Raw genomic sequence first — 11,347 nt, 5'->3', positions numbered from 1 at the left:
CCCACTCCTTTTGAGCAGAATTTCAGCTGCTCAAATAAACATGATTTTGTCATAATTTGGTTTTGATCTAGGCCTAGTGGTACGTGGAAGGCCAAATATTGACCAAATTAAAAACTTGATAACTGATAATCATGAGAAGGCAGGTTTTCTTGTCAGGTCTTCCCATGGTGGCCCAAACTCAAGCACCGGAGTTAAGATTACTGATGTGTTTTTGCAGAGTTCTTAAATCCATGTTGGTGACCCTGAAGAGTGAGCAGAACCAGAACCTTGTTGATGTCAGATTATAAAAATGGTACAAAACGGACACATGAAATGCAGGTATATTAGGCATAGACTTTATTTAATCTTAAGTGATAAATTGTTAGATAAAAGCAAAAGTCTTTATTCTGAAGTCACAGAGCTCCCAAATTCATAAGCTTCATGAAGCAAAGCAAAACCAGGCACAGAACTGCATAGATAGATACTGTATATATTATTCTTTTAAATACTCTTTTTGGCACCAAATGCAATACACGACGCTCTTCTTTTCTTTGATGCCAACTCAAAGTTATAAATAAAAGCTTATCTTGTTGTGTAACCAAAGCTGGAGAACACGCAGCCCTGTTAACTATTTACACATACTGCCCTCTACTGGTTAACACAGGTATCTACATTCTCTGAGACACATTCAGGCTCTCACTCGCTATTCACAGTGAGCAGTTTAAAGAAAATAAAATGTATCATAAAATAGTTACAATATAGTAGTCTATTGAATCATATTTTTGTAAATCACTAAGCATTGACAAAGCCCTCTGTCTTTAAATAATCAGTGTGAACTTTATTCTACTCTACTCAGTGCTAGAGTTTTTACTGCAAGGGGCTCCTTAAATGCTCGGCAATTCCTTCAAGACCTGTCAGAATGATATTAATGCTACACAATATGAGAAAAAAGTTTGATAACTGTCATCAAATTGTATTAAATCAAGATTTAGAGAAAATATAACTGTGTCAGATGGAAGACCTCAGTGATTTTGTAAAACCAGAGTGACTTCTTCCAATATATTACATCACCAGATACTGCCGGTGTAACAGGCCAGATTAACCCCTTGCATTACTTGCATTAACCCCTCCCAGATTAAACCCGGGGTATAAAATAGCCTAGGCCCCTTTAACCCCGGGTATAGTCCAGATCGGGGGTTTACTCTTGCTTGTTACACCGGTATATATAATACTGTATGTGTAACTTGGTGATATATTGTGCTTCCCTAATAGAAATGACAAAAACAACTCCTTGACCTTGTCCCCAATTCTTCTTCGCATTGATTTTTGTTTTAAAAGGAAGAACATGCCTGACACAGATTGTTACACCATGAGAATTGGATGAAATGCGGAGAATCTAGCGAGTCCCCTCAGTGCAAAGCAGTTTAATCTATGGTTTACACCTTCATCGTTGGCATCAGTAACTTTCTTCTTTGTGCCATCAAATTGTTTGCAGAAATACTGGAGTCATTCAAAAAAGGACCAACATACACCAACACATTCATAGATCAAGCAAAACTTTATGACCGTGATCAACGTCCTATAAGAGCCGGAGTCTGGGAGATGCCCTTTTGTCCAGCAGTCACTTCCATATTTCTAGTCCCACAACTTTGAAGGCAAATTTAGCTCAGAATGAACCCACATTCAGGTCAACTATGAAGGAAGCGTGAACATTACCTTACATTACGTATCTTCCTCTTGTATTCCTTACACACAAGCTTTTAATGCAAGTAATGCAAGAAAAAGGACCCAGTGTTAAGTTTATAAATAAACTCCACTAACTTACTCACTAACATTAGAAATATAAGCTTAAATTTCAAAACAAAAATAATAATTAATTGAAGAAGAAAAGCCTTACATGATATTAACACGGTCTGGTAAGAACACAATGTACTTAAGGAGACACAATATGCTTTAATAGGACTTTTTCAAATTGAATTGGTATTTCATGTGTAGTTGTTTATGGTGCACTTATGTGTAGTGCTTGTGCTGAATGTTGCTGTAGGTTGCATGTGAGATCCTATTAATGAATTGGTTGAATATTTTTGCATTTGACCCATCCTCAATGCCGCTGGGGCAACCTTTCGGAGCAGTGAGATCGGGGACCCAAATCCATGATGTGGAACTAGGCTAATGGTCAGAAACACCTGGCCAGAGGATTAACCTATTGTAACCTACATGTTTTAGTGGTTGGGGAAACCAAAGCACTCGAAGGAAACCTACACAGACACGGGGAGAACATGCAAACTCCACACAGAAAGGCCTCGTCCCTGGTGGGAATAGAACCCGAACCTTCTAGCTGTGAAGCACGAGCACTAACCGCTGTCCCACCGTGATTATGATGATTGTTGTTGTTATTGCGTAGTGTTTGCTGCTGACAATCTACGTCTGGCCCAGGAGCGACTATTAAAAACTGGGTTTATTGCTAAAACTGGCACATTTACAGGAACTTTGATTAATGTGCATTGTCCCTGTTCACACAAACTAAACAAATACAAACAAAAGATGTATTATAACTTAAAAGAATGCGAATTTAAAGCCCAATTGGACCTCTTTAGCTCACAGAGAATGATCGGAATAAGATGTCTACTGCCCTCTGCTGGCAATAGTGGGGAGTGGCTAAAGTAGAGGCCAGGCACAAACATGATGCTGCGAGTTAGATGCTCCATGTTATAAAGGCAAAACGACGCGAGGTGAACGTGCAGAAACAATTCAAAACTTGTGATACTTCTACCGAGGTTGCAAATGCCGCGTAGAGCCGTGATCAGCTGCAACCACAACAGACAAACAACCAGAACGTGGCACCCATTAATCATTCACCAATCTTTAAAGCAACTGACTGTCCTGTGGGATTGTGGTCAACGACTGAATATCTGTTTAGTGCTCAATTGAATCAAACTAGACAGCGCTCCCTGGACAAAGTCTGGAACATGGGCCTCACTTTGCACAACTATGCTGTAAACAAGCAATGTTGACGGTCTAGAAATCGCTATATACAGCAAGTGTTCTATGATGAGGTCATTTAAACACCGTGAAAGAAACAAAATCCTCGTCCAGGTGTGTTTTTGAAGCAGGAAAAAAACATTCTAACTTGTTTAAAAGTTCAAGCATAGCATATTATCTCCCCTTTAAAGTACCCTTTGCGCTATGAACAGCTGTAACAGTGCGTCCCGCTGTGTTACTGTGTGATGGAGGCGATGCTGCGGGACCTCTTCATGATGAGGCGCACCTCCACGTCCGGGAGGCTGTCCTGTTTGGTCTGAGCGCACCCCTCGTCCGCCATGGCCATGTGCAGGTCGAAGCGCAGGGACACGGACTTCTTCCTCAGCTTCGGGTTTCCTCTGAAGAAAGAGCCCTCCCACTGCTTGATCACTTTGTCGATCTTTTCTGTTCTGTAACGAGACATTTTTAAATAAGTTTAGCAAACAGTCATTAAACTTTTGTCAGTATCTCGCAGCATAAAACGTGTATTTGAACACGTCGGATATTACAGTTGTATCTAACCGGTGGCAAGACAATAAGTGTGTCCTATTGTTTGCAAAGAACCAATGTTTTAACAAGGTCAGGTCACATGAAGGGCTGGGCACCGTTAAACGATACCAGTGCAGTCTCGGGAAAAAAGGTTAGGTAAAAGAAATAAAAGTTTAAAATTGAAAGTATTGAAAGCAGGTGCTGAAAATAATAATAATTATTAGATTTACATTTAAAAGACAAAAAAAGGTGAAACACAAGGGAGGAAAAAAATGTTAAGAATGTGGAAAAAATGGAGGAAAAGTTGAAAAAGTGGAAGAAAAAATGAGCAAGATTGAGATAAGATGGAAAGAAAAAAAGTGTAAAAATGTGGGGGCATTTTTTTTTTTAATGAGGGAAGAATTGGAATGTGTTTTTTCTGCCCTTTTGTAGTTAAAATGGCGTTTTTTGGTTGTTTCACCTCAAATAAATTATATAAATGTAAAAGAAATTCAATGGAAGGAAAATAAATAAATTAACATTAATTGGCACGGTAGTACAGCGGTTAGTGCTCTTGCTTCACAGCCAGAAGGTCCCAGGTTCGATTCCCACCTGGATGGGGCCTTTCTGTGTGGAGTTTGCATGTTCCCCCCGTGTCTCCTTCGGGTACTCCGGTTTCCCCTACCACTAAAAACATGTACAATAGGCCAGGATGAATGAGAGTGTGTTTGAGAGTGCACCCGGGGGACGTCGGATGGAACTTAGCCCAAGGCGTGGCATGTTTACAAGCATGAGACTCGTGTATGTTCATTAATATGCACTGTCCCAACCAAATAAACCACACCTTCATAACTCAGGCCCCCACCAGCTCAGGCACCAAAGACCTTATGCAGACCTTATGCAGACCTTATAAAAAGAGCAACACAAAAAAACATGAAATGTCTTTTATTCCTCGAGCTTTAACATTGTTTTACAAATCTGTTTTATAGATGTTTTTATTTATTTTTTCGTATATTGCTGTTTTTATTCTATTATAATTGACACATTTCAGGTTAAACATTTTGTTCTTTCCTGCTATGTCAAATTTAATAAACCTAAACCGAAATAAAAAATATATTACTCTGTTTGATGGTTCTATATGAGAAATATTTTAGTATAGGTATCGATAAAAGTATCGTTCAGGTATCGGTATCGAAAATCAAGTATCATTAAAGGTGCACTATGCAACTTTTTTTGCGACAAAAAAAAGTTGATCATTAGTGTGTGTATGACCCAGCGGCTGTTTGAGTGGCTGCCATGGCGCCTTTACTTTCCGACACAGTGGTCTCTACAACTCTGTTTTGTAGGTTTTCTGGTGAGAGGGTCCGTCTGCAGTGAAAACCTTCCAAACAATTGATCCTGGAGCATCTCAGAGATTGTGATGGAAAGTAAAGGCGCCATGGCAACCACTTCAACAGCCACCGGGTCACTAATACACACAAATATCAACTCTTTTTTTTTTTGCATTAAAAAGTTGCATAATGCAGCTTTAAACCACCGGTATCGGAAAAAAAGTAACGGTACCCAGCCCTCGTCACGTATAATGTAATGTACAACAGAGGGCACCAAAGAACCGCAGTTATGTGAATTAATGATCCCAAACTCACAGATGAAACCCTCCATCTGTCTGAGCACATAGGATTTAATCTAGTGTCAAGCCGCAAGAATAAATGTGTTTTTTTTTTAAGTGAAGTAAGTGAATTTGCTGTGCATCTAATTATATCGTTATTCCTTCCTAAAAGCTGTGAGACGTGCTTATAAACGTATCCCTGCGAAGAATCGGGATGTTAGAAATGCGCCAGGAAAGTCCCGAATGCTTTTGGACGACAACTTATAATTTAACACCTATGTGCTCCAAGTAAAGGGTCGTTTTTATTCAGCAATGCTCTTGATATCCACCCAGCTCTTCGCATGATAACACGGTACAAACCAGACATTAAAGAAAACACGACGTGGTGATCACAAAGGTTACGCGGCTTGTAACACCTGTATAACGAACAAAGGATTGTCTTGTCAAATAAAAACAGACGCCGCGCCCTGAACGCCGCGCTCTCTCCACATCAAACAGCGAGCGACACAGGAGGAAAATTCCCATTCAGCGCGATCACAGAACAACGCGTGGGAATTGTGCTCTCAACTTCGAGTCCAAAGGCAACATGACACGCAAAGGTGAATCTTCTTGTCTCCTCGACTCGACGTCTCTGAGGTGCGGACAGAACTATTTGGTGTCATTACGGCTCTAATGGCAGAGGTAAAACATGCTTTCATAATGAGAGGTAATTACAAAGTGTCAGAAGTGCATATTATGTTGAGCAAGCACTTTTACAGTAACAGCCACAACAGCATATTTGGTGTGTTGATCAAAAGGGCTCGGATGACATTTGGATGGCCTCACAGAAGAAGACAACAGGATCAGGCGCCGGCTGTCATTACTAACTTTAAAGCGGAGGTACTATGCAAAATCAACTTCTTAAGAGTTTTGCACCAATCCAGCTTATTTATTTATTCATTTTTACTTCAGATACCGATACTGGGGGTTTGAGTACCTGGTTTATCCTCCTAACCCCCGCCTGAACCGAGCACATTTCCTCCAGTTTGGCTTCACCAGAATCTAAAAGCTTCTTGAAAAAAATCTTCAAAATAGAAATGAAAACGAGGAGGAAAAAGCAACAAAAAAAAGCCACAAAAAAGTGACAAAAAAAGCCACAAAGAAGCAATGAAAGACAGATAAAAGTATGCCTGAAAAGCAGCAATAATACTACAGAAAAGTGACAAAAATGTGGTGAAGAAGAAAGATGAAAAAAAAAAAAAACACCCCCACAAAAATGCTTCAAAAAACGTGACAAAAACGCTTAGGCCTTAGCTTTCAAATGAGGCGTTGCACTGTTGCTCTCCAGTCGAGAAGCCATTAGATTTGGGTAATGCTGAACTGGAGAAAATACACTTGGTTAAGGCGGGGGTTAAGAGGTTAAAACTCCAAATTCAGACCTTCAAATAAGGTATAGCATGCCCATATTTACCAACTAAATTTAGTTGGTGAAAGTGTTTTTAAAATGTATAGAGCCTAAACAGGCATTGGATATTTGGAATCGATACCCTACATTATCCCCTCCTGGAACCGCCACCTTAATGTGCCGGAGGGGTTTGAGTCCCCGAATGATCCTGGGGGCTCTGTTGGTAGGGTCTCCCATGTCAAACGGGTCCTAGGTGACGGGGCAGACAAAGAGCGGTTCAAAAGCCTCTTATGAGAGACCAACAGGCCCGGGTAGAATCATGAGGCCGTCCTTCCGTGGACCCACCACCTGCAGGAGGAGCCATAAGGGGCTGGTGCAATGTGATTTGGGCAGCTCCAACAGCTGCCCCCACGACCTGGCAACGGAAAATTGGAAGAAAATGGATGGATGGATGGATGGATGGATGGACCCTATATCATATTTTTCCAGCATCAGCTCCGATATCCAATATATCAGACGGTGCATACCTAGTTTCAATGTTGTTCTCTCATCAAAAACATGCCTGGAGCTGTGTTTCGAGCCCCTTGCGCACCTTTGAGTCATCTTTTAATCTTCACAATTCCTATTCTCATTCTCAGCATCGCGGCAGCAGCTACCAAACAGCTTCTCCTGAGATCCTACGTAACTACAGTGGGGAAAAAAAGTATTTAGTCAGTTCCCCTTAGACTTTCTATTGGATTTCGGCCAAATAGTTTTTTCCCCCATTGTAAATCCTCACCTCTCGGTCTCTTGCTAAGCTGCATCCTCTCATCATGAAGAAAAAACACTTGCCATCGCTTCACTACAGCCACAGTTTTGTCTGTTTAACAGCCAAGGAGAGCAAGAGGAGGGGGTGGGAGGGGCTAACGTGGAGATTGTGTGAATATCAAAAAGTGGCACGACTGGACATTTTTGTTTCAGTTGTTTTAGATCAATATGGCGTTATCGAACCAACAAAGGGTGAAGACAAAGATGTATTTAAGATTATTACCCCATACCAGCAAAAAGCATAACAACCTCTCTACTATGCTGAAGGGTGCCCTTGTGCACCTCCAATATCTTTGTAAATTTCCCTGTGTAAGAAGAAATCACCTCGATAAAAAGTCCCTTCATGTAAGCTGCACTAAAGAGAAGCTGTTGGCGCTTGCTCGTTGAAAGTGCCTACATATCAGAGCGGGACGGAGGTGCTGACAAAAGGGCGATGGGGGAACTAGAGATCGATACTTACTCAATGGTGCCGTGACCTTCTGCACTCTCACGCACCACGTTGCCCTGAAGAATCTCCTGGGTTTTCACTGTGGAAATGGGCAGGTCCTTATCCAGCTCGGGCTCTGTACAAACATATCCAGGATGAATGGTGATTAGTTGTGCCTGTTGTTATGCAAGTGGGTCTGCTATCGTAGATTTTTTCACACCAAGAACTATACAACCATGCATTTTTACATCTACTGTGGAACTGTCAGTGTCTGTTACCGGTGAGGATGATGAGGCTATGCTGTCGGATCAGTATGGAGTGTTGCTTGATGCCGCAGTCGGGAGGCAGCATTGGGGGGATTTCGGGTAAGGGCTCGGACTTGGGCTCATCCGGAGTTATGGCCAGGTCACTCAGTCCGTTTTCTGAGCCGCTCTCCTTCGAGTCCGCCGCGGGGGACTTCCACAGGCGCAAGGACATCGGTGGGGCTTTTCGACTCATGTATCTGCAAGCAGAACCATCAGAATCAAATATCACAAAAGTACAACTCTTTTGACAAAATCTTGGACACATTTCATGGTTTGCACGCCGTTCCCCAAACCTTTCCTCTCTTTTTTGTCAGAGCACTCTTCATAATCTCACTGTTTTGAACACATTTATCTGTCAGGGCGCACATGATGCACAACCCTACACTGACAAGAGCCGGCTTGAATTGTGAAAAGTGAAGAGGATGCACTTTTGGATCAAGCACACTGCAAATCCATTCAATATAGCCATGCAATATTCAGTTTTGAAAACAGTCATGTGAGTTTGTGCTATGTGTTGCAGCATAACACAGTCTCATGAAGGTGCACATGGTCGTTGTGTCCTTGGGCAGGACACTTCACCCACCCTTGCTCCAGTGCCTGTGTGCAGTGGTCAATGAAAGAGAGTGTTAATGGGTGAGTGGTTCCTTACTGTAAAGCGCTTTTGGGCCTGATGAAAGTGGAAAAGTGCTATATAAGTTGAGTCCATTCACCATTTACCACACTTTCTTATTTTTCGTCCTTGCCACCGCGTTGTTAACTAGTTTTCCCCGGCCAATTTTGGTTTGGTTCCAAGCCGTTGAGGCGGATGCGGTTCAAGGTGGATTCTCCTGTGTTTGTTTACAAATATAGTGAGAATTCGGCTTGCAGGCAAGGTAAGCACAACTCTACCACACCTTTATTTGCAAAATGTGCTGGAGTAGAAAGTATTACTTAATTGTCCACCAAGGTAGAAATTTGTCTTTGGTATCACCTTAAAAAGCAGCAAGATGCAAGTTGGTCATTTTATACTCACTACTGCCATCTCAGGTCTTACGTGTAACTGCAATCTCTATATTAAAGGAATAGGCCACCGTTTTTACATACTGAGATATGTTCTTACCTAACCTTAGTCGAGTTAATATATCCCCGTCTGTTTTTTCTCAGTGCGCTCTGTGACGCAAACGGAGCACATACGCAGCCTCTTCCACATGTCATATAGCTACAAAAAAGCTCACGATAGAAGCTACCAAGCTCTTCCACGTGTTCCCTATTTAAATAAAGTTACGTGAAGTGTTTTCATGCAAAGTATATTTACACAGAAATGTAGCATGTCGATTTATAAGCAGATAAAAAGGGGTACTATATTGTGAGGCGTAATGATACGAGGAGCAAAATGTCCGCGCAGTAACTCCTAAAGACTTCCCCGCTCACTTCCGTCAATAGAAGCTGCGTGACTTGTACAGAGCCTTTTACAACAAGCAGAAAATATATTTTCGGAAAGTGCTCGCGCATTCCTACCTCATGGTCGAGGTCCTGAGTCCTGTGTCGTCGTCCGGGGTGAGTTGGAAATCCGTGAAACATTACTACACTATATACTTTCTGCTTGTTATCACAGCCCGGCACGATGCACGTAAAAGGCATTGTTCACAAGTTATCGACGCTTCTTCAACTGTTCTCTGCGAGCTCTCTCTATAGTCACGCAGCTTCTATTGACGGAAGTGAGCGGGGGAAGTCTTTAGGAGTTACTGCGCGGACGTTTTGCTCCTCGTATCATTACGCCTCACAATATAGTACCCCTTTTCATCTTATAAAATCGACATGTTACATTTCTGTGTAAATATACTTCGCATGAAAAAGCTTCACGTAACTTTATTTAAATAGGGAACACGTGGAAGAGCTTGGTAGCTTCTATCGTGAGCTTTTTTGGAGCTATATGACATGTGGGAGAGGCTGCGTATGTGCTCCGTTTGCGTGACAGCGCGCACGGAGAAAAACCAGACGGGGATATATTAACTCGACTACGGTTAGGTAAGAACATATCTCAGAATGTAAAAACGGTGGCCTATTCCTTTAAGCTTTCGAGGCAGTTGTGGTGAACAGGTCTGAGCTCATTCTCCACATTAGGACATGTTTTTTGAACCCTGTATAGTCCCTTTAAAGTAAGTAAGTAAGTCATCTTTATTTGTATAGCACCGTTGACAGACAAAAGCCACAAAGTGCTTCACAACACAGTAAAAAAAAAAAATCAGAAATAACTCACGAATAAAAGGCCAAGACAACGCAAAAAAAATCATAGCAGCCCAAAAGTAGCTAATTAAAGGCCTGAACAAATAAGTGAGTCTTAAGTTCACTGTTGAAGGTGTCGACAGAGTCAATTGAGCACAAAGAGGAGGGAAGATCATTTCAAACCTCGAAGCAACAGCCTGGAAGGGTCGGTCACCTCTAGTTTGAAATTGAGTGTGTGAAACCTTCAGCAGATTCTGATCCACAGACCTCAGAGCCTGCACAGGGTGTAAGGCTGGATCAGATCACTGCTGTAAGAAGGAGCCTGACCATGCAGGGCTCTGAAAGCTAGAACCAGAATTTTAAGCTTATAGGGCACTGGCAGAAGCTGTTTGAAACACATCAATGGTGGTGATCGACTTCACGAGGAAGCCACTACCGCACACACCGCTGAACATCCAGGGGGAGGACATTGAGGAGGTGGACAGTTTCAAGTACCTGGGTGTTCACCTCAACAATAAACTGGACTGGTCCCACAACACCAACGCCCTGTACAAGAAGGGCCAAAGTCGCCTTCACCTTCTGAGGAGACTGAGGTCGTTCGGAGTGAGCAGGCCTCTGCTCAGGACTTTTTATGACTCTGTGGTGGCCTCTGCTCTCCACTACGCTGCCGTGTGCTGGGCCCCGGGCAGCACAGAGCGGGACAAGAACAGACTGAACAAGCTGGTCAGGAGGGCCAGCTCCGTCCTGGGCTGCCCACTGGACTCTGTGGAGGAGCTGAGGGACAGGAGGGTGTTAGCCAAGCTCACCTCCATCATGGACAATACCTCCCACCCACTGCACGGGACTGTAGAAGAGCTGTGCAGCTCTCTCAGTGGCAGACTGAGACATCCTCAGTGCAGGACGGAGCGCTACCGCAAAGCCTTCATCCCCACTGCTGTCAGACTGTAACAAGTGAATTTCTCCTTTGTGAGATCAATAAAGGTTTATCTTATCTTATCTTATCTTATCTTCAAGAACAGCAAAGGAGTTCTTATAAATGTTTTTCTGTGCGCGCTACCTTCTGTCCCAATTAATACGTTCTGAACTCAAATCCAAAAACTGTACTTAATTAGATTACTTAATAAAATCACTTAGTTTACTGA

At 42.4% G+C, this 11,347-nt stretch overlaps 1 protein-coding gene across 1 annotated transcript in view; it reads right to left on the bottom strand.

The window, feature by feature from the left end:
- Positions 1-2,909: 2,909 nt before the first annotated feature.
- The window catches only part of krt222 (keratin 222), a 31,308-nt gene continuing 22,870 nt past the window's right edge, over positions 2,910-11,347 (bottom strand). Inside the window, exons 9-11 of the mRNA XM_079553412.1 lie at positions 7,974-8,197; positions 7,729-7,831; positions 2,910-3,410 (exon numbers count right to left, since the gene is read on the bottom strand). Of these exons, the coding sequence (XP_079409538.1) occupies positions 3,197-3,410; positions 7,729-7,831; positions 7,974-8,197 (541 nt within the window). The 3' untranslated portion in view covers positions 2,910-3,196. The remainder of the gene's footprint in view (positions 3,411-7,728; positions 7,832-7,973; positions 8,198-11,347) is intronic.

Source organism: Gobius niger (assembly GCF_951799975.1).
Source record: "Gobius niger genome assembly, chromosome: 3".
In the NCBI taxonomy this organism is placed as follows: Eukaryota; Metazoa; Chordata; class Actinopteri; order Gobiiformes; family Gobiidae; genus Gobius; species Gobius niger.
The sequence above is the reverse complement of the archived record's forward strand: the minus strand, read 5'-3'. Positions and strand labels throughout refer to the sequence as shown.